Below are 23733 nucleotides of genomic sequence, written 5' to 3' on the forward strand. Positions count from 1 at the left end.
AAAAATGGCTTGGGGGAAAAAAGGCAATAAAGACGACATTTGAAAAATCTTGAAGGTTTTTAACCTAGTAATCCCATTTCTCAGACTGTACACTAACAGAAAATCAGCACAGCCATAAATTTTTTTTTTAATTTTTTGGTACCAGGGATCAAACTTGGGTCCTTGCACTTGCGCAGCAGGCAGCAAAACCACTAAGCTAAATCCCCGGCCCATAAAATATTAAATAGTTCTTGCAGCACGATTTATAACGGTCCCAAACCAGAAACACGTTTTAAATCTCCAGGAGTGGAAGCAGGTTAAAAAGTTCATTGTGTATCCAGATAATGAAATATTATTCCTCCACTTAAAATGACCATAGGAGCTTAGGTGCAGGCCATGAAGACACCGCACCGCCTGAGCCCTCCAAGGTAAACAACTAGAAATGGGGAAAGTACACAAAAGGTTACTTCAAGCACTGGACTGTGGGCGGCCCGGCACAGTGCTCCCAGGAGAGCCCAGGACTGCGCTGCTGCCGGTCCTGAGCTGCTTTCTGGCCTGCAGTTGTCAGTATCTGTGAAGTTAAATGTGAACAGATCCTCTGGCCAGTCCCAGTCCTGGAGAAACAAAGCATACCCCAGAAAAAGGCTTTCACAAGAACACTCACTGCAACCCTTTCAAAATACACAAAAGCTGGAAACAACCCAGCAAGAGAACGAATAAACAAATTTCGGTACATTCACAAAGTGAAATACTGCTCAGGAAGAAAGGAACAACCAAAACGCAGCAAGAGCTCATGGACACAGTGACCTGACCGGAGAACGAAGACAGGCGCAGAAGGCCTCGGCGGATTCCATTTGGAGGAGGTCACGTGTAACAGGCAGAACTTATCAAAAGTGGAAAGGATTCAGAACAGTGCTTCCTCTGGCTGGTGGGATGGAGGAGCGCAGGGAGGAGGAGGCACACTGAGAAGGGCCGAGGGCGCATGCTGGGGTGATGGAGAGCTTCTAGCGCAGAGATGGCGAACCTTTTAGAGACCAAGTGCCCAAACTGCAACCCAAACCCACTTATTCACCACAGAGTGCCGACACAGCAATTAAAGCTGAATACCCAGTGTTCGACCACGGGGGTGACCTGGCTCTTGTGCCATCAGAGGGCTCCTCATGCCTGCTGCAACACACCTGCCATGTGTGCCACCACTGTATCTGGAGTGGCTTGTGCCTGCCTCTGTAGTCGTCAAAATTTGCCCACTGTACACGCAGGATCTGGGCTCTTCCTTTCTCAGCAAGCACTGTGCTGACCACATCCGGGATGACCGGCAGGCTCGGCCCTGTCCTCTGCCACTGTGCAGACCCGAGGTCTCCCCAAGAGCCAGTGAGCACCACTTCCGGGAACCCCATGCTGTGCAGCCAGCTGGTGATGGAGGAGTCTAACAGAACGGGAACTGACTTTTTCTCATCATCATCCCTAAACTCTGCAAGTATGCCACAGCACTGCCACGGGCGGGCATCCGAAGTCATCCAGAGACAACTCAGCCTACACGGAAGGAGGATGTGTATGGGTTATGTGCAAACTCTACGCCTTTAAGCCAGACTCTTGCGCACCGGTGGTAGACTCTGGTATCTGTATCCTGATTGGGGTCACCTCGGAATCAATATCAAGGGGTGGCTGTACATCTCAATGAATACAAAACCAAAAGAAAACGTTTCTTTCAGGGCTGAGTGTTGGACTCAGCTCCACGCACCTACGAAGCCCTGTCTTCCACAATCCCTTCCCATGCTGCCATCTGCTGCTGCTTCCTCCCTGGTTCCTCCTCCCCTCCTTCCAAAGCCTTCCTTGGGGCGCCTCCCCAAAACCCTGGGCTGCCACTTCTGGGTGTTCTCCACCGTCCCCAGCCCTGGATCCTCTGCCATGGACCAGACCCCACTGGCCATGTGGCCAGGCCGTTAACACAGTTAGGGCGCTGACAGTCTCCGCAGAGATGTTCATGTCTTCTTCATCAACACCTCCCGAGTGCTTGCCCCGCAATAAGCACAGATTCCGTTACTTGTTAAGCACACACGGCTTCCTCAGATGCAAAGGTGACCAATCCCTGCTTGTTAGAACCACAGGTGACTTTTTCTGATTTTGGATTTTATTAGAACAGTTAGCAGTTCATAGTGCTCACACTCACCGTGGGAGCCGGTGCCTGGACATAGCTCGTCTTTATCCTTTTTCCATCCCCTCCCTCGCTCCTTCCTCCACCTCTGTCCTCTTTCTATTTGCAAACCATCTATCTCTCTGTTTCCTGTTATCCACACAAGTGATGTTTGTTTGTTTGTTTGTTTGTTTTTAAAAAAACACCTTTTCCTTATACTTTTCTGTATTTCTAAATCTGCAGTTATCATATGCTACTTCTACACTAGAGTAAAAGAAGTTCTATGGAGACAAAAGGCCCGTTGAAGACACTGAGTATATGAGATATTTTTGAGGTACACTGGAGGTATTCCTTGGCCACTTTTTAAAATTTGTTATAGTCTTCTTTCCAAAGATGGAAATGCTACAGTCTGAATAGAAGCTCAGCCTACACATAGAGTGATCAAAAACAAAAAAGCTAGAATGGATTCCAAATGGCACTGTAGGTCTCAAAGAATGTTTCCTCAGAAACTAAAACTTGTCTCTTTTTTTTTCAGTCTCAATATAACAGGAAGAAATAATGATTTCAGAATGGACTTCTCTTTCTTTCCCTAAATATACAAGACACTCTATTTTGATGCCAAAGCAGCTGAGGAGATGAAAACCACACTGGGACAGTTTGCAGCGAGCGGGGCAGGGACACTGTGGACAGGACACCCAGGCCTCTGCCACGCACAGCCAGAGAGGGACAGGGAGGCAGCCGGCGAGCTCAGCACATGGCAGAATCATTATCCTCGAGCGCTTGGGAAATCACCTCGCTCATGCGCAATGAGAAAGTTTAAAAATAAATCTTGTCAAGAAATGAAACTCCACATGATTCTAGAACCTGGCCTTGGCGATTTTCACTTACTCACCTGGCTTGCTGTTCACCTGGAACAGCCTGAACGACAGCCCTTGGGACCTGATGTGAACCCCACGGCTCACTGAAAGACAAAGGTGCAGGGCCCTCAGAGAGAGGACCCGAGAGGCCCCAAAGGAAGCCCCAGGAGACTTCAGCAAGGACAGGAAGCTCCATCCCTCCACCCTTCCCCGCAGGAGCCGCTCCCCACTGCGGGTGGTCCAGGAGTGCAGGGTCACAGGAGGCTCCTCCTGCCTCTCTCTCTCCCTGGGACAGGGGCAGGGCCCTAAGTAAAGCTGCCTGCGGCTGCCATGCTGGGAGGAAGTGCAGGCCCTGCGGGGAGATCAGAGGCTCTGAGGTGTCAGGAGACTGATGGACACCTGCCAGCCCGCACACCTGGCCCTGGGGACCCCCACCCACCCATGCCGCTCCTCCTCCAGCCCCAGGGCCTGCAGACTCTGACGTAGTCCTCAGCCCGGTATGAATCCTGGGGCCAGAGAACCCAGCAAGGGTATGAGGTGAATATTGCTTTTCTCAGCCACAGCATTCTGCAGTGATGTCTTACACAGCAATAGATAATCAGGAGAGAAAATGTGTATAAAAAATAAAATGAGATAATAACACTGTGAATACAAAAGGCACAATTCTGGGACTAGCAGTTTCACAGAGAACATGACAAGGCAAAAAAGTCTACAAGGCAGGGATACAGTGTGGTAGGATTTCTTCCAACCCATTCATGACACTAAGAAAATTCTACAGAAACTTAATACTTGAAACTGGTCGAGGCTGTCTGAAGTAATAAAACGTGAAATAGGGCCATGTGCCCAAATGCGAGTACACAGGGACGGTGGCTTCTACGGAGCCTTGCAGGCAGAGTCTCCGCCTGCCTCTCTGAGGGACCAGGAGGCTGGTTGGTCACAAGGGAACAATCTGCACGACATTCTTGGCCTAAACGTCTTTAAAGATGAAGACTGTGACGTGCTGTTTCGACCTCGCCAAATACTGTATTTGGATAATACAGTAACAAACCTCTCCTAGTTTTGGTCAACTTTTCAGAAATCTGGAGGGGAAAACACAACAGACATCCAAATTAATGAGGTTTCACAAAACTCGGAACAAGCCACTCTTGTCTCAGGGTCTGCCTACAACAAAGGCCTTCTGTGACTGTGTTCCCACAACCAAGTACCACTTCCTAATTAAACCTACAGAGAGCAAGCAGGGCTCTAAAAGGCAGCTTTATTGTCCACACCATAGGAAACACTTCCGTTTTTGCCAAACAGATTTTATCTTCTAAAGGATTTTTACTCACAAATCTGACCCTGCTAGTAAAATTTTTGCCCAAGTTGAAGATTTTTTTTTAAAGGAAATACAAAAACATTGATTCATTTTCCTGTTTCTTAGCCAAAAAACACATGGCAGGTAGCACCCAATTCTAGGGGACAAGGGCCCATTACGCCACAAGGGGGCAAAGGAATGGCCTTGAATGGAACATTCCAGCACCAGGAGGAAACTGTTGGGGGCTCCAGTCTCCCCAAAAAGTCACAGTGACCGGAGACCAGCGACACAGGGTGCACTCGGTTGCATGGTGTTGAAAGAACTGGAGCTGTTGGTTTCCAATCCCAGCTTTGGCAAAGGTACCTCTCCCACTCTGCTCCCATTTCCCTTCCTAAAAGAGCAACCCACAGGCCAGGCGTAGGGAGGGCAGACCAAATAACAGAAGGGAGGGAGGGAATGCTGAGTGTCTACAGCCCACACCTATGAATTCCCACACGTGCATGACAATGAACACTCCTTCTTACAGGGATCCTCAAAACAAAACTAAGCAGGAATCTGTGCTATGAAACTCAAGTAAGGATTCACCGTGTTACTTCACTGAAATGCACTTTTCCACTGGAGGTTCATGTTATTTAACCCTAACTGCAAAATCACCAAAATGTCAGGTCTGGGGATTATTAGGTGAATGACAGATGAGCCATACAGAAGCAGCTCTAGAAGTTATATTGGGAAACGTTCACGCTAAAATATTAAGTAAAACATCGTGTGGTGGACTGTCTAACGGTCAACTTATAACACCCAGCTGAACTGACTCAGGGTGGTCTGGGCGTGGAGGATCCACCTGAGGATTGTTACCCATAGCCATAAAAAGAGACCTGGAGGGGAAGATCTTGGCCTGTTGATTTGCTAGGAGAAGCTTGCTGCGGATGGTATTCCTGATGCAAACTAGGCTGTTCTCATTGGAGGAGGAGCTCGGGGCCTCGCTGTCGCTGGGAACGGCTGCTCTGATCAGGGGAGCTCTGATCTTCATCATGAGCATCACTTCCTGGCTCCAGTGTGGACCCCTCAGCCTGGTGGCAGAAATCCTTCATCTCACCAGCGTAAATTTCCTGGCTTCCACCACTGGCCTTTGGGCCCTCCAGGTACAGATCCTCAATACGGACAAGCATGAGACATTGCCATGGGCTCTAGGCCTCTGGCTGGACTCGAGGAGGACATTGCCTTGGACTCTAGACCTTCAGCTGGACTTGTGTGGGAAACTGCTGGGATCCAGGCCCTCAGGTGAATCCTTTGGGCTTCTAGGTGCGGTTAATCTCTTGTACTCCTTTGCATTTGACTCTAAGTAATTATCAAAAATAACCTTGTAAGTTATGTATCCTGTATTTAATATATTCCCTTACCAAGTCCTTCTGACGGCAACACATCAGGACAAAAATGTACGGATCACACCACCTCAGTTGCGGGGACCAGGGTCCTGACTGTCAGAAGTCCTAACCTGGAACAAGTCCCTTCAGTCCTCTGAGGCTCAGCTCTTTCACCTGTCAAAGGGAGGATCACAGGAGCAGGCTGACAGGGTGCTTACGAGGACCAGTGACATCACCTGGGTTACGCGTGTACCCAGGTCTGGCCCCGTAAGTAGGTAACCAATGATGGCACTGTTGCAGCGTTGTTAGATGCAACTAAAAATAAATACCACAAAATATAATTAGTGGGTGTTCAGAGTGAAGGGGCTGCACATTCTTCTGTCTCTTTACACTTATCTATGCCTTCTGATTGTTCTACCATTATCCTTCATTACTTCTCTAGTCAGAAAAGAAGTAATCGAGTTTATTTTCTAAAAATCTACACAATGGCACTCCTTAGTTAATCCTATTAGCAAACTCTGATTAGATTATTTTGAGATTTTGTTTAATGTTTCTCCTGGTGCTAGCTGAAGTTCTGCGGAATCAGAGTAATCTGTGGATTGGAGACAGCACAGCCTGGCGAGTAAGGAAGCTCAGGTTTAGTGAGTGCAAGGAATCTATGAGGTTCTACACCAGTCTTGATGCTACCACTCTCTGCTCCGCAATCCGTATCAAAGCATGTCGCGAGGCCACCACACAACCAGAAACTAACAGTGGACGAACACGTCCCCGCGTGAACAGAACTGCTTCTGTGTGTCCTGCTCCACTCCCAAGCTTCTTGGAGTCCCGGCACCCAGGCTATGCCCTCAGGCCATCCACACCTTCGCCAAAACTCTAAACTCTGCATTTTCATTTCAAAGTTAATCTGAAACATTTAATAAGAGCACATTCAGGATGCGCTTGGCCTTGGTAATCACAAAGCAGGAATGTCTGCTGCTCTGTGTTCACAAAACTGCCCCGGTGCAAGTGATCACCCACCAGGAAAGGGCGTGTGCTGGCTGCTATGCAACTGCCAGCCCACCTTTCTAGATCCTGCTTCATGAGGCTGGGAGTGGGACTTGAGAACCACACCAGCGCCTGCCAGCGGTGCCACTAGCAGGAGGTGGCTGGGAGGCTGGAGGAGGGAGGTGGGACTGAGTCCTTCCTGCCAGAGCTGACGACAGCCTCCCCCCTGTGCAAGGCCCCGGGTGCCGATTACCCCAGCTCCTCCCTGAGCTCCCGCCAGCCCCCTTCCCGGAGCCCTGACACTGTTTACCCTACTGCCTTCCCGGCAGGTCCCTCTCCTGTTCTCCTGCCTGATCCTGAATCATGCAGTGACAAAGCACTTCACAGGGCACTAGCTTTACCTGTGTTAGCATTATACTAACATTAAAAGACCATTTCGGCATTTTTAGGCGTACAACTCAGTGACATTATGTGCAGGGGTACTGTGGAACAGCCACCACTGTCTATCTCTAAAACCGTCCCGTCATCTCAAATTGAAAGTCTGTGCCCACTGAATGAGGCCTCCCCTTCCCCGTGTCCCGGTCCCCTGGGGACCCACATTCTCCTTGTTTCTACCAACCGGGCTGATCTAGATTCTTTGCAGAAGTGCAATCAGAGTGTTTTTTCTTTTGTGTCTGGCTTATTTCACTTTGCATAATGTTTTCAAGGTATATCCTTACTAGAGCGTTGTGTCAGAATTTCATTCCTTTTTGAGCCTGGATACTATTGGATACAGGATCCTCTATCACTTCTCGGCCTTTTGGCTAAGATCAAGTGTAGACCATGCTGTGTTTACCTAATCACCTGCTGATGGACATTTAGGCCCTTTCTTCTTTCTGGCTGCTATGAACTTTAGTGGACAAGCGTTTGTTTGAGTCCTGGCTTTCTCTTCCCCACAAGTGGAACTGGTGGGTCATACGACCATTCTACACTTGATTTTGGAGGAGCTATCATACTGGTTTCACAGGAGCTGCTCCGTTTTACACACTAACAACAGCACAGACGGCTGTCAATTTCTCTGCATTCTTGCCTGCACTTGTTAGTTTCCATTTCTTCTATTACAGCTGTCCTAACGGATATGAAGTTACATTTTATTCTGCTTTTCATGTTCATTTCCCTTATGACTAATGATGTTGACCATTGTTTCATCTACCTAGTAATTAAATTTTAATATGGTGTTACTCAAACTGGAATGAGGATTTGATTTGATTTGATGCTGGGGATGGAACCCAGGGCATTGTCCATGCTAGGCAAGTGCTCTACCACTGACCTCCCAGGCCTCAAACCGGAAACACTTCTTCTACTGAGACATACTACCATAGAGAATGCATTTTAATAGAATTAGAGGGGCCTAAAGGGATTTTTGAAAATTGTAAAATTCAAGATCCATGAAATACATTTTTTCTCTCAGAATGACTTCTTTTCAATTTTAAGTCATCAGCAAAGATCACTGACTCAGTTCAGTGGCAGTGTTAATGAATGAGCCCTAAATCACTGCACAGTAATCAGCATTTTATTAATGCAGGCCACAACATTAACACGTCCCTGCTGGCTTGAACCACCGGTGGGTACATGCATGACTGTTCAACCGGGTGGCTGGTTCCATGCCACTCAATGGGACAGTCATGCACGTACCACCAGTGGTTCACAGTCACCCCACAGCGAGACATACAAATTATGGCCCCAACATGAACGTGTTAATGTCAGTTTTACATTTGTAAAAAGTTGATTCAGCTTTATTTTTATTTAAATAAAAATACCGCACAAAGTGGTTCTGCCACCTGCCTTGCAAGTGCAAGGACCCAAGTTCGATCCCTGGCACCAAAAAGAAAGAAAAAAAAAATACCACACACATTCAATTCCCATGGATTTTTTTAAAAGTAAATGTAACTTCTAAAGTATAAATCAATGAAAGAAATGAATATCAGGCTTATTTATAAGAAGTAGAGAAATAAATCTAATCATTCTTCTTGTAATACGTTACTAAGACAAACACTGTAGTTAAACTGTATTGCAAACCATACAACATTTATAAACCTTCTGACAGCACAACTTTGTATCTTTAATTTATCTTTCAGAAAACCAAACACAGAGTCTTAAAATGCTGATTTCAGTATCTGTCCTCCACTAGAGAAATAAGAACGAGGTCAATGTCTTTAGCACTGCGACACGGAACAAAGGCGCACTGGTCATAAACCTCGGGAACTGACACATTTATGGAATTCCACGAACTCCTTTACAGCAAGTTTGACTGCAGATCCTGATAATGTTAAAGCCTACCTACAATTTTACTTTAGAAATCTGACTGCAGATGTTCCATTTTTACAGGACTGCACCTGGGCCTCCAAGGACCTGCTGGCCCACTGTCACCTTCTCATCAGGAGAAGAAAGTAAGAAAAAAATGCCAGTCCACACCGCCGTGTTGTTCCCGAGCCTGAACTGCATCCATGTCTGGGTGTTGTTGAAGGAAGACATCCCTCAACAACATGAACGGGGAAAGAAAGGGAAAAGAAAGAAAAGGAGGAAGACAGCTGTGTCCCCGCCCTCCCCCTCCCGAAGTATAGACAATAAGACGTAAATGTACTGTGACTGTTTTACTTAAAAACAATTACAGTACAAGTGGCACTGCATTTACCCCTCAGAGTCCCTCCCTTCGCTTTGAACACACTCCTCCCATTGTTGTTGCCCCTTTCTGGAACAGTTCTAGAAGGGCTCTTTTGTCACTGAATACTTCTGCCGAGGGCCACTGCACAGAACAGCAGCCTCCTGAACACGTGACCATGTGTCCTCATCCACTTCATTCACCGGATCCAGGGCTGTGCAACTTATGGCTCCTCCCCGAAGCCAGCATGACCAGGAACAGTAAATGCTGTGAGTCAGTTCTGGACACTGATACAACCACAACAGCACAAGGAGACACTCATGGAAGAGCTCTCCAGAACTGCTCAGAGTAGAAAGAACGCTGGGAAGAGTGTGTTCAGAGTAGGGGGAGGATTTTGAGGGGAACTTAAGGCAATGTGTCTTCTACTGTAATAAATTTTTAAAGAAAAAAAATTTAAACATTTTCCATCATGCCTGCTCTAATCTAGAAATAACCTGGTCCTAGGTGCCAACTGGCTTTGTCGGAAAACAGATTTCAGGACGAGGACAGAGTCAGATGAAGGTAGCCAGGTTGTACATCTGAGCGTCAGCCAGACCTAAGGAACAAGGGAGGATGTGCTAGGGACAAGGACGTGACTCTGGCAGGAAACGGTCTGGCTGGCAGCAGGCAGACAGGGCTTGCCCTGGGCACCCTCCGAGGGCAGGCAGTGCCAGGCACCCAGGGTCTCCCAGGGGCACTCTTGCCCGAGAGATTTCATGTCATCTCACCAGGCACCTGAAGCTGAATTTAGCTGATAGAAAACAGAAGGCAGGAGGGAACATCTTAGGTAAAACCACAGCGAGCACATCAGACTGTGCGATGTTCTGTAACACAAATGGCCTTGTCTATTCAGAAATTCAATACTGTTTACAAAAAAGTGGAGGGCAATTCAGATTAGAAGAGAACTAGGAATGATAATGGTCAAATGTAGTAAGTGGCCCTTATGGATTCCTGGTCAGAAAGGAAAAAAAGCTACAGAAGACCTTAATGGAAAAATTGGCAAAATTGGACAGTGAAACAATTATTAGGAAATGACTGTTAATTTTGTTAAGGGGGCTAATGGCATGGTGTCTATTCAGAGCAAATATCTTTATCTTTTAAACACATAAACTGAAATGCTGGTAAAATGTCCTGATGATTGTAATTACTCTGAAACAAATAAGGCCCAAAGCTGAAAGTGCCCTGTACCTCACGGAGTGGGTCTCTGTGTGCTCACTGTAATGTGCTTTCTACACATTAGAAAAGGTCATAATTGAATAAGTAAATAAATAAACTTCAGAAAGGCCTGCCAAAGCATAAGCTTAACACAATTTTCTTTTCAAAAGAAAGCACAGAAGGATTTTTGTACTGCGCAAAAGGTAAAGAAACCTCTGAGTGGTAACTGTTTTAATTATCTTCTTCTAAAAGTTCACCTCAAAACACCAGGCATTACTTAGAAGAGACTATAACTAGGCACCGTGCTTGTTTTTCAAATATGCCTCAAAAATCTAAAACTCTTTTCTGAAATCCCTCACATGGCTTCCTTCAGGAGAAAGTCCAGCTGGACCTACAACAAGACAAAACAGTCTCGCAAGGGTCTGGTCTATATGGAAAATAACCAGCTCTTAATTTCACTAAACTCATTGTCTTGTGGAGATTTCCATCACTGAGACAAAAATACCTAAGATAAGAAGGAAAGGTTTTTTGGCTCACACTTGGAGAGGGTTCAGTCCATGGTAAATTTGCCCATTGGCTTTTGGGCCTGTGGTGAGGTCTCACATCATGGCAGGAGTGTGTGGAAGAGGAAGCTGCTCACCTCAGGGTGCCCCAGAAGTGAAAGAGAAAGACAGGAAGGGGTCAAGGCCCCAATATCCCTGTCAAAGGTATACCCCTAGTGACCCAAATTCCTACCATACAGCCACACCTCCTCAAAGTTCCATCACTTCCCAATAATACCACCATGACATTCATCCATTTGGGGGACACTTATCCGTATGATAGCATATATGTGCTTCCCATTTTGCTACCTTATTCTCTATAATTACCAGAGATCAAAAGTTTCTTATACATAAATATGCACAACATCCTTTTGTCTTCTACTTAAAATCCTATACATTTTTAAAGCTACCACTTATTTAAGGAATTCTGATTATCACTAAATCTCCAAAACTCCTATTTCACTCCTACAATGTTCGTGTAACTCATTTATCTCTTTCAATTCATCTAAATATTTTATGTGGAATCTAGGAGTTCAAACAAGAAAATTCAGATGGAAATAAGAATGCGGTGGCTTTTACAAAGAACTCAAATCAAAAACTGTGACAGAAGCTACAAAATACCTCCTATTTCTCTTTTTCATCTTTTCTGTTCAGATGTCTTTCCTTTCATCTTTTCTAAAAATACTGGGCCAACCAGGGCCCATGTCTGCTTTGATTCTCCCCTGTGGCCTTGAAGCCAGGTGAGAACACACAGGTGGGGCCAGAACCGAATGGACCTGGCCTTTCTCACTGCATGCTGAATGTGCTGCCCACATTAGTCCCAAGCAGCTCCCATCTGCCCCCGGCCCTGACAGGTGCATCTGACATGGCTGAGGCATAGCCAAGAGGTTACAGCACCTCTTTTGTGCCGAGGCCTCGTACAGTAACTGCATGAGGAAGACAGCAAGACAGTAAGTCTGAATGGGAGGAGTGGATGCATTTGGCCCTGTACCCTCCCCGGGCATCTAGCACACAGCCTGGCTTGGCACCCTGAACCGTGAGTACATCCGGCTACGGAGGTGTGCAGAACACCAGCCACAGGGAAGCAACTTCAGCCATGTCCCTAGGTGACAAGAAATGGTGTCGCACACTGGGCCTGCACATCAGGGGACCTCCCCGGTGGAGAGCAGTGAGGTCGGCATGTGCACGTGCTGAGAAGCAAGGTGAACTTCCCAGGAGCCACCACGACCCCCTGCCAGCAGCCCAGCCCTGCCAGCAGCCCTGACCTACCTGTCTTAGGTCCAGTGTGATGGTGACCCAGTGGTACTCTCTCCCATTCTGAATACTGGGGCTCTGCCACCAGTTATTGGTGCCATCGATCGCATTCGATATCGGGTGGTGTTCTGTTAACAAGAAAATAAAAACAAGCACTCTTCCCAACTCTTGCTTTCAATCTTTCAGCTTCTAAACTCATAATGGAAATGAACACCACTCAAGGTGAACACCACGTTCACGACCTCCAATGAAAGCCTCAGTGAGCGCTTCAGAAAGTCACATTCCCACGGGCAGGCACCAGCTCCGTGAGCAGGTGCAAGGCCAGGGTGCATGGAGAAACGCTAAGATAAAGCAGTGAATGAAATAACTGAGCATAGATAGCACAGCACAACATAACATGACATAAACACAAAATAACAAAACAAACTGTCTGGACTAGAAGGAGGCACACTTACCTTTGGGGCTCGCACTGTTGGCATCACAGAGCCGGCACTGGGCGTTGCGTACACGCCTGCCAGGCACGTGCTCCACGAGTTTGCAGGACATCTCGGGTCCCTTCTCGCCACAGGTGGCATTGGCACTAATCTCAGCATTGGTGGCCAGATTGAGAATGGCAGGGAACAAACCTGCAAGTCAAAAATTCATCTGGTCAGCAGAACTGCCCGACCCAGTTCACAGGGGATCTGAGACAGACTGCAGACCCTAGCGCCAAATGGAGGAGCCTGACGCAACACAGGCAGGGGACACAGAAGGGTTCACGGACACAAGCTCTGGGACAGGCAGAGCTCATCCATGAGAACAGCACGTACAGTCTCAGGGCCGGGCACGCACCCCTTCGAAAAGGGACACGAGCGAACTTTCTGGGAGAAGATGTATGTTCTTTGTCTTAGCCACAGGCAGATGCGCTTGTGAAAAAGAATCCAAACATCCAAGATTTGGGCAGACTCGGGTATTTCAGTACATGTAAATGTTATCTCAACTAATAAAAAGGATCATCAACAAGTATCGATGCACATGCTGAAATGTTTAGAAATTTAGTATTTATGCCTTCTACTCATTTTGGGAAGCATCAAAAGTAAGACTGATGGGCTGGGGACTTAGCTCAGTGGTTTCGCCGCCTGCTGCACAAGTGCAAGGACCCGAGTTCGATCTCCGGTACCAAAAAATAAATAAATAAAAAGCCTGAAGGATGGATAGAGAGATGGATAGGCAGTTGATAAAGAAAACAGAAAAATGTTCACCATAGAAGCGAGGTGCGGGATAGGCCTCACTGCACCATGCTTTCCACACATGGGATGAAGATTTTCGTAATAACATGTTGGGAAGACAGGTTTAAAGTCAAGATGCAAATGCACACACTGACCAAGGAAACAGCACACCACCACCCCCACCCCGCCATGAGGGGCTCCAGCTCCGTGTCCTCTGCATCCCCCGGGCCTTCCTGTAATTATCTAAGATGTTTTTGTCTCTCTTCACTTTCATCACTGCCAGTTTTCTTTGGTGACTAAAACTTTAGAACACAAGACCCAATTTTCAAAATTCTCAACTCTCTCTTAATCCCTGCATTTGTAGAGTTCCTTTGTCTCCACTGATTTTATCTTTAAGCAGATGGGATCAGTACCAGGTCCAAACTGCTCAAAAATAATTTTCGCATGACTGTGAGAAAAGTATCTCCATTAAGTTCTTCAGCGCTGCTTTAACTCAATCTTGGAAAAAGGAGATAATAGGAGGGAACATTCCAAAAAGATCTAGAAACTTATGTGTACTTGATGTGGAGGAGGCATCTACAGAATGGACACCACAGAGTATGGAGAGGGGTTTAGCACGGTGGGGTTTCTCTCATTTACTAGGATTTGACCTTCAAAGGTTACAGAATACAATACTGTCTTCTATAAAAGACATATGGTCAAGGCTATTTCTTTTCTTTTCTTTTTTTTTTTTTTTTTTAACCAGGGATCGAACTCAGGACCTTGTGCTTGCAAGGCAGGTGTCAGAACCACTGAGCTAAATCCCTGGCTCTGGTTAGACTATTTCTGAAATATTTGTTTTCCAGTAAAATTTGAAAAATAGCACAGTATAATTTCAGTTCTGTAGAAGGCCTTATTTGTATCTTCAATTTTTACATTTTTAGGTAGTGACTAATTTGCTCAATGATATTTTCTCTTAAAATATTTTAATCGTTTAAATTATTTTTAAAAATACTTATTTTTGCAAGAGTTTCTATGTTAAAAACAAACTTACCATGCATCTCTTTTTAAAATTTTATTAGGTGGTCTCTAAAAAATTTTCATATAAAACAGAATTACCCATTAGTAGTTCTATCATGACAGAAGGATCCTATTCAAGTCAATGGGCTGGATTTTACGCCCCTGAATAGAAAATAGTTAATATTCTAGAGTATTATTCTTAATTTGGAACATAACACAGATTTACATCAGATACTACGCTTAATATGTTTATTTTCTTTTTCTTTTTCTTGAAACAGAGTTTTCAATATGCAGTTCAGGCTGGCCTCAAACTCACAATCTTTCTTCCCCTGACTCCTGTGTGCTGGGATCACGAGTGTGTGTCACCATGCCTGGCTATTTTCATTTTTAACTTAAAGTTCATTACATTAATCATATTTCTTTAAAAGGACTTCTTTTAAAATTAAACAGTAAAGAAAAAAAGTTTATGAGAAACCAAATGAATCATGCTCAATTGTGCCATTTCCCCCAAATTATTAATTTTATAAACCAGCAGTTAGATACTCGATTTTGTTTTGGATTTTTGAGATGTAGTCTCACTGTGTTACCCCGGCTGGTTGTGAACTCCTGGGTTCAAGGGGCCCTCCTGCCCAGCCTCTCCCCCACATAGCTGGGCTTACACCACACCTAGCTGACACATGTATTTCATGTGATGACGCGGCTGCTAAAGTGACATGTAAACTCTTGAGCAGGGTAGTTGCCTGGTAGCAGCAGGTGATATTTATTGTCTGACTGTGAGATAAGTAAGATCCTCCGCCCTGTATGAACACAATATTCTAGTGCTCTGGTTCAAATTCTTCTTCTGAGCTAATCAAAAGCAGAACATGCTTCCAAAAGTGGTGTTTTATCCAAGCAGCAAAGGTCACCTTTTGTGTTCCGTATTCCACATGCACATGGATCTGGGGCAGCATCAGCCCTATCCGTTCCCTGTATGTGGACGGGTCCAGTGAGGGGAAAACCAAGGTCACAGGACTGGAACTAACAATGCCTTTCTCCACCAACAGCAAATACCTAACTGGGCAGCATGCGCACCCGGTTCCTCTTTATTCACCTCACAGGGCTGCCAGACTTCCAGAGAACTCTCCATTTCCCATGCAGAGCACCCTGTAGTCACTGGGGTGGGGTGCAGGAGGCCAGGCAGTCACGGGGCCGCCCCATCTCTTATGCTACGGTCTTTGTCCCAGGTCACTGAGAGAAAGCGGCTTACACCTCAGAACATAAACCGAACATCACCTCAGTTTGTGACATCTCAGTTGTAGCCATCAGCACCGGGTGGTTCTTTGTGCTGGGTTGGTTTTGAAGTCCTCCAGTTTGGGGTGTGCTCAGTGGTGGAACTCCTGCCTAAGCCTGCGCCAGGCCCTGAGCTCAGTCCCCAGCACGGCAAAAGAGAAGGGGAGAAGGAGGAGGAGAAGGAAAAGATGACTTTGTTAGCACTGGCTGTGCAGAAAACCTTCTGATTAATTTCATAAAAATATCCGGTTGTCTTTCACTAAAACTTAATCTCAGAGAAGCCAGCATGGGGTGGGGAGCTTCACTAAAAAGGACTCATCACACACATACTGCACTCACTCCCACTCCGCAGATAACTCTGATTCCTTGCTGCTAGGCCCCCGTGTGTCAGATGAAAGCAAGCTGGAAACAGACTGGAGAGAGCATGTTGTAAAGAGGATTTTTGGGAAAGTCCCCCAGGTTGCTGAATCATTTCAAAGACGACGGAACGGAAATATTTCAACACAGAGCAACTGCAGGGCAGCAGGCGGGAGGTAGGGTCGGAAATCAAAGTCAGGAAGGGCAGGAGGATCAAGAGCCCACCAAGAAGAGAAGTTTGGTTTCACACCTAAAACCCAAGCCACAGCAGAGGGAGGGCGGGGCCCGGCCCTGTGATCCAGGGGCCCTCCCGCAGTCCTGCGGTCTTGGTGACAGCTGTCATTTTTTCAGTCATAGGGCTGCCTTTGTACCTTTTTCTCCGTTCAAGACACACAACAGTCACCGCTCTAAGCACAGATGTAAGCAGCAGGGAGACTTCAGGACACGTAAGTCCATGGAGCATGAAATAAATTCCTCCTCACTCCCCGGGCACCACGGTTCTTCTTCAGAGCGCTTGGCCTCTCTCTCCCGCCTCTCAGGACCACGGTGGCCTGCTGAAAAGTTCCTGGCCACCCTGCTACCACGTGGTCACGCAGCCTCCTGCACACCCTCTGGCCGGGTTAATGATTCCTCTCTAGGGGCTCCTGGGGCTTCCCAGAGTTTCTTTGGAAACTTGGCCTTCACCTGACCAATCAAACCGGCACCTCTGACACGACAGGTGCCACAGACTAACTTCCCAGGACAGGGACATGGAGGTGTCCTAGTAAAGTAACAGGCCAGGCTCACGGTATGAAGATATTCTAATGACAAGTTGTAGGGGAATGAGTAAATTCGTATTTAACAACGCATCTGTGGACTACAGGTATGCTAGAAAAGGCAGGTAGGAATTTTGATATAGCCCAATGCATGGTTCACGAGAATGTCTTGGGACAGCTCTACGCTGTCCCTCGCAGGGACACTAAGGTCAGTGACGAGTTCGTCCTGACCCCAAGGCCCCTGCCATCGGGGGAAGGACAGACTTTGCTGTGCGTAAGACTGGAAATGCAGAGGGATTAGAGGAGAGATTCTGAAGCAAGGAAACCCCTTAGGTATGACCCAGGCAGAAAACCAGTCCATGTCACTTCGTGACGGGTACGAATTCCGAGAAGGGAATTACCGGGAGGTTCTGCGGTTGTGCAGCCCTCATAGAGAGTATTCACAGACCTGGACCACGGGCCTTTCCTGGGACAGGGCCTCGCAACCACATGAAGCTGCCACTGGAAGCCAGCACACTGTGTTACCAACCTTTTATAAAACTGAGTGAGGAGACGAGGCACACACTTTAGAAGGATGATACAAGTACAGTGAATACACCAGCCAGTCGTCTATTATCCTTGTCAACTACCACGTACTCTAGGTAACTCTATGTGCTTGTCTCAGCCTTTCCTCATGGGTGGGACAAAATACCCAACAGCCACAACTTGAAGTAGAAGAGGTTCACCGTGGCTCACATTTTCAGTCCACAGCCTGCCACTCCGAGGCAGGGTGGCATGGCAGAAGGGCCTGGCGGAGGGCAGTTGCTCACCTCATGGTGGACAGGAAGCAAAGAGAAGGGAGGAGCCCTGCAGGGAGACAGCCCTTCCAGGTCCCCGCCTCTTCCCACCAGACCCCATCTTCTAACAGCAGGTCAGCTATAAGCTCCCATAACTCAGCCACCTTCCAAAGCCCTGCCTGTGAACTCATGAGGCTCTCAGGGGACATCTAGACATAAACCATAGCGGTGCTACACTTTTATCCTACTGACAGGCCTGTGGGTTTGTTCATACCAGCATCACCAGAAACCCAGAAGGTGCTGGGCTACAACATCAGGACAGCTACAGTCCCACTCAAGGGTGGGAATTTTGTGGCCTATTATATTAATATTCTTATGGCACCATCGTGGTACATGGCGGCCAGGGCCTGTGCTCGGACAGTGCCAGTCCAGAATCCCCCATCGGCTCCTCTCACCGGTTCACACCCATCCCAATTTCCTACCCCTCCCTCTCTTGTATCCACTCATGCCCTTCTCATCTCTGACGCCAAGCTCAGCACTTGCTAGAAGCCTGGGCTAAGGTGAATGGCCTTTTTCTGTACTACCTTGGGTCAGGCCCCCCACCACACTTACGTTTATGCAGAAAGCATTAATCTACTGACCCATCACCCCATTTCTTCCCCTCCGTTATCCCCACCCCCCAAATAAAAACAACTTGCGGCTAAACTGTGAACTTCTTCAGGGCAGGAGTCCTGTTCTGCTTGCCCTCGGTGGGCACCTGGCCCACGTGAACACGCAGCAGTGCCTGGTGAGGGAATGAACAGACGGAGGCAGGCGCATTCTCTTACTTCGGGGATAAGCACAGAGCCCAGGTCTGAAGTCCAGACATTGAGGACTCTGTCTCTGCAAATCAGCCTCTCAGAGCCTCTGCCTCCTCAGCGAGTCAGTGAGCACCTTGAATCCCTGTCGCAGGTGCTGCGAGTCGGGAATGCGACTTTAACAGACTCTCAGGGAACTCTGCCCTCCATGCCCTCTCTCATCACTTGAAAAGGAGAAAATCAAATTTCTTCTCCATTCGGTGAACGGAACAGTAAAGACAGAAAATTGGCCGTTGTTCTGTGACTTCCTGGATAAAGGAACCAAACAAATGGAAAGCTGTCGTGCTCTTCTTTGCTTCTTCACTTTGAACTTGACCCTTTCCTGGGGAAAAGGAAGAGCCCATCCAGTTCTGCACACTCCTCAGAAGGATGACGAAGGTGCCTTCGGGACCGGCAGTTTTGGTAGGAGTCACAAGTCCTGGCTGAGGGAGCACAAATCAAATTCAAGTTATCAAGCCTTTAAATCCATCCCTTTGTAAGTCAACTGAGTGGTAAGAATCCGGTTTTATCACTCTGTTCTCCCATGGGAATGGATGAACGATCATGGAGCATGCACAAGACAGTCGCAGGGTGATTTGGGAAGACAGCTCCGTGTCTCACCATCTGTGTGCGGCCCTGGTGTGACCCACTGATGACAGTCACACGTGCTCCACCTATGCTATCAGAACCAAGGTCTGGTGGAGCTGCCCTGCTCATAGAGGGCAGGGCAGGGCAGGCCTTGTAGGAGCAGGACTAGCAGTCAGGGAGCCCTGAGCTCAGTCCCGGGCCCACCAGGGTTCCCAGCCTGGCCTTGGCTGAAGGGTTTACTCAGAAAGCAGGAAGGAGCCCGACACCCAGGGGTGGTGCTGTATTTCACGTGTTGGTTTTCTGTGTCATGTACGTTTTTACGGGTACAAACATGCCAAGAATGGGTACACAGTGTTGCTAACAATCCCTCTTTGCAGGAGTGGTGGGACATGCCTGTAATCTCAGCACTCTGGGAGGCTGAGGCAGGAGGATCATGAATTCAATCCCAGCATGGGTAATTCAGCAATGTTAGCAAGACCCTGACTCAAAACAAAAAATAAAAAAGAGCTGGAGACAGAGCTCAGGGTGAAAGTCCTAAGTTCAATCCTGGGTACAACAAAAGCAAAACGAAAGATGCCTGTTCGCACTGAACAGGCCGAGAACTCTGCTTTTTCTCAACAGTGGTGAAGAACAAGGAGTTAAGGGGAGGAAGAGGTCATGGAGGTGGGAGAGGAACGAAAGCACCTCAGGACAAGCGAGCCTCTGCCCGACTGCAGGCGTGCCTCGTCATGCAGGTCCTAGCACACTGTCCCTCCAGGGGCCGACCCATCTTCACTGCCTCCACCAAAAGCAGTGATACACCGCAGGCACACCACGAAGGAGGCACGCTTAAAATTAATCTCATCTACGGGCCGGGGATTTAGCTCAGTGGTTCTGCTGCCTGCCTGGCAAGCGGAAGGTCCCGAATTCGATCCCCGGTACCAAAAAAAACCACCAAAATTATTCACATCTGAATAATCTGTGTTAGTGGCTGGATCAAAACAAAATTACCAAACCAAGCTTGACAGAATTCATGTAGAATTGTATGACACCACATAAGATAAGCACAAGGGCCCTCACACTCCACCTCCTTTCCCCGCTCTGAGATGGAGAGGACACCGTCAGTGCGACCTTCGACCTGCGACCCTGTCCTGTCTCTGTCCTTCTGCTTCCGGTACACAGCAAGGAGGGAATGATGCAAGTAATACTGCCCTTTAATATGTCCTTCGAGCCACCCTGGGGAACATATCCGTTATACACAGACACACGCACTTCCTCGTGTGGTCAGTCACGATGAGAGAAAGCAGAGGAAAATTTTAAAAATAAATATACAGCTACCAATACCAACATTTTTTGGACTATTTTTAGCCAAAAAAAAAGAAAAAGTGACTGAGAATGTATTTAACCAATCAGTGACCAAGATTGAGTTTGAAACTAATATTTTGCCGTGACAACAACAACAACAAAAAATTAAGCATCAGCAAAACCGCGTTTCCTCCCCGTGGGCCACACACACCCGAAGGCCGCAGCAGCACGGACGGACCAGCACTGAGCTCCACCACTCCGCCCCTTCCCGGGACGCGGGGGACCACAGGAGTCCTCCCAGCAGGACTCTACCCCGAGTGACAGTGACGCCCTGCCCTGTGGTGGGCAGTCGCTCCGACCACAGATCCTACGGAGGTCCCGAGTGGAAACCCCCTGGGCACGCCGATGCCGGTGTAAATAAATAAACTTACTACCCCGCCAGCTGTGTAAAACAGAGCACGTGCAATTCCGAATGGTACGTGACACTCACAATCGTAACAAAGAACTGCATGCCGGGTTTCTGTGTTCACTCTGTTATACAAGGGAGAATGTTTACCCTTAAACATTTACTACAGGATGAGATGCGCTGCCATCGATCCTCCTTCACGCACTCCTCCTTGACTGCGGCACACTTGTCCCATTGCTCTTGCCCCTCTCTCGGGCACCTCTGGAGTCCTCTCCCGCCTGTCTCTATCAGGTGGGAGGAAAGACACGGCGGAGGCTGCTGCCATCCAGCAGGAAGGCGGCTCATGAAAAGGTGACACTGTGTCCTCATCCACCTATTCACCAGCTGCACTGTGCGACTTCTGGCTTTTCCCACAGCCTAAAGGGCCGTAAAAGGGAAACACTGTGGATGCATTCAGGACAGCAAGGCGGCCAGGACAGCGCAACGAAAGACACTCAGGAAAGAGGACTCCAGAGCTGCTTCAGAAAGCGGCACAAACTACAGGCTGTGTGTGTTCAAAGGGAGGGAAGGACCTGGAGGGGGATTAATGGGCAACACGAATTTTCACATTCAAATGTTCGTGCTATTTTTTCATCCCTTTTTAATCATCACTTGAGCATGTATTCCTTCTACTTCCTGGAAAACAAATTTAAAAACTTCCTGTGCCAGAAGTCGGCTGGTGACAGCCGCAGCTAGGCCCATCTCCCAGTCTGGCCCGCACCGCAGGTGTCCCAGGACAGAATCGCCTCAGCGCCCACTTCTCAGGCAGCCAGAGTCTGCCCTCGCAGGTAGGTAGTGGTGACTGTTTGTTACACATTAAATTTTATTTTTAATCACTATCGAATGCACTTGTTTTGTACTATCAAAAACCAGAACTCCAACATGGCTAAATCCTAAAACATCAAAGTTAACGTTTAAATATGTGATAGACACCAGTCTTACTTGTTTAGGCTTTTACATCAAAGGAGAATTATTCAAAAAATAGTATTTAGTTATTTTATTACTTGAACAGTTTTTGTTTTGTTTTGTCTGACGAAGGTGACCCGAGTCACTGCTTCTAAGCTCCTAGGCTCTGCCAGAGACGAAGCCCCAGGGAGAGAACAGCGCCCTCCCCGCCCAAAGCAAACCCTCGGGTTTGGGGCTAAACCAATTTAATCACTCATGGCTGCTAGGAAAGAAAGGCTTGAAGATGCTGGAGAGATTCCAGTGCACCCTTTCCAGGGAAGAACAAAAGTGGGGGAAGGAAGACAGGAGGGGAGGGATAGGCAAGGAAGGAGAGGGGGTGGGATAGGGAGGGAGAGACAGTGAAAGAAGAAAGAAGAAGTGAGGAAAAAGAGTGGGAGAGAGAATCAGAGAACACGCCAGAGATCACACACACAGACCCAGGCAAGGCCAAACCCAAGCCCCTGGGAATCTGGCATTTAACCTAGCTCACTTTTCCCTCAGGTGGGGTGAGGAAGAGAAGTTTCTTCTCAGAAAACGAGCAAGCGGGGCTGGGGGCTGTCAAGAGCCCCACCTCCATAGCAATGGACTCAGGGTGTCCTTGACAGGGACAGCTTTGCCCTGTCAGCTGGGGAACCAGTCAGGTACAAGGACTGCGTGCAGAAAGACAGCATCTGCGACTCCTCCCCAGGCAGCTGCCTTCACACTCACATCGGTGACCGCAGGTTTTGGTCGGCAACAAGTTTAGTTGAAGAGAAAAGAAGTAGAATTCATTCATCATGAAGTGGTTTTCTCTTCTGTCGCCAAGGACAAAAATTTTAATATTCTACCAGATCCAAATAATGACTGTACAGAGATGGAACACACATGCGCCACGACGCCCACACCAATTTTAAACTTCGTGTCCCTCTTTTCTTCCTTGTCCTGTCAGGGATGGAGTTGGCTAACAGGAAGGTCAGAAAGCAAGTGCCACCTTTGTGCTGAACACCAACAGGCTGGCCTTGAACTCACGGTGACCCTCCTGCCTCCGCACCCCAAATGCGGGGGTGACAGGCTTTGGGTGGAATACAGACAACCCTGCTGGATAAAACGCAGCTCATTCCAAGCTGATTCTATCATTATGTTTGCAGCATTTATACCATTTACCCAAATAGGTAAAAATCTCAATTTAGTATTTGAAAACCAGCCCTGAACACTTTCAAAAGCTATGAACTTTTCTACAAACCCTCCAGGGTCTTAGTCCTCTCTCCCCATTTCTCTTGCCATTTCTGCACTTTGCTGTATAGATTTTACTTGATTTGTGCTTCAGAACTTTAGCATCTGTGTTATGTTACCCCAGGGCTGCTTGCTAAGGTGCTTGGCTGAAACTATCTTGAAATTTTTAAAAATGTAAACAAGGGGCCCCATTTTCATTTAGCACCAGCCCCTCAAATTATATATATTTTATATATATATATATATATATATATATCAAATTATATAACTTTTGTTTGTTTTTTGAGACAGGGTCTCACTAGGTAGTCTAGACTGGCCTTGAACTCCCTATGGAGCCCAGGATGGCCTGGAACTCACGGTGTCCAGCCAAATTATGTAATTATGAATGTGTCTGGTGGTAGCTTAAGGGGAATTGTCCTTATAAATGTCCCTGGACCAGGATGACTGTTCAAATCTTTTTGCCAAATGCGTCTCCACTTCTAACTAAACACCAGAACGCTCAGAGCAAGGTGGGTGAGAGCCAGTGGACTGGAGCTACTTTTATTGCAGCACGTATCTCAGAGAGGCACCTAACAAAGAAATCACCCGAGACATCTCTCCCTTGTGGACTAACAGTAGACAAACGTGTAATGCTACAGTAAAAGGTCCAACCACGGGCATGCAGGTTCACTATCTTGCTGTTCTCCTTACTGGGGCTGGTAACACTGGATTTTCTCAGTTGTGGTCCATTTCCCCTGAAATCAGGCTGCCACCTCTTTCTACAGACATACAGCTTTAGCAAGATGTTTATCTCTTTTTTCCAGTAACCCTCACTAG

The 23733-nt window shown here is 47.4% G+C and overlaps 1 protein-coding gene across 7 annotated transcripts in view; it reads right to left on the minus strand.

Annotated features, from left to right (window-relative positions):
- Positions 1 to 23733, minus strand: part of Lama1 (laminin subunit alpha 1) — a 132103-nt gene that overhangs the window by 90161 nt on the left and 18209 nt on the right. For 4 of the 7 annotated variants that reach the window (XM_087194848.1, XM_021265232.2, XM_004853311.3 and 1 more), the window contains exons 2-3: positions 12699 to 12869; positions 12259 to 12371 (exon numbers count right to left, since the gene is read on the minus strand). In XM_087194848.1, the coding sequence (XP_087050974.1) occupies positions 12259 to 12371; positions 12699 to 12869 (284 nt within the window). Of the gene's footprint in view, positions 1 to 12258; positions 12372 to 12698; positions 12870 to 15722; positions 15849 to 16447; positions 16832 to 23733 lie in introns of those variants that run through there. The other 3 variants (XM_021265233.2, XM_021265234.2, XM_087194837.1) reach the window with 3 other exon arrangements.

Source organism: Heterocephalus glaber, unplaced genomic scaffold (assembly GCF_053883595.1).
Source record: "Heterocephalus glaber isolate CG9 unplaced genomic scaffold, H.glaber_assembly_v1.0 deba00000331, whole genome shotgun sequence".
In the NCBI taxonomy this organism is placed as follows: Eukaryota; Metazoa; Chordata; class Mammalia; order Rodentia; family Bathyergidae; genus Heterocephalus; species Heterocephalus glaber.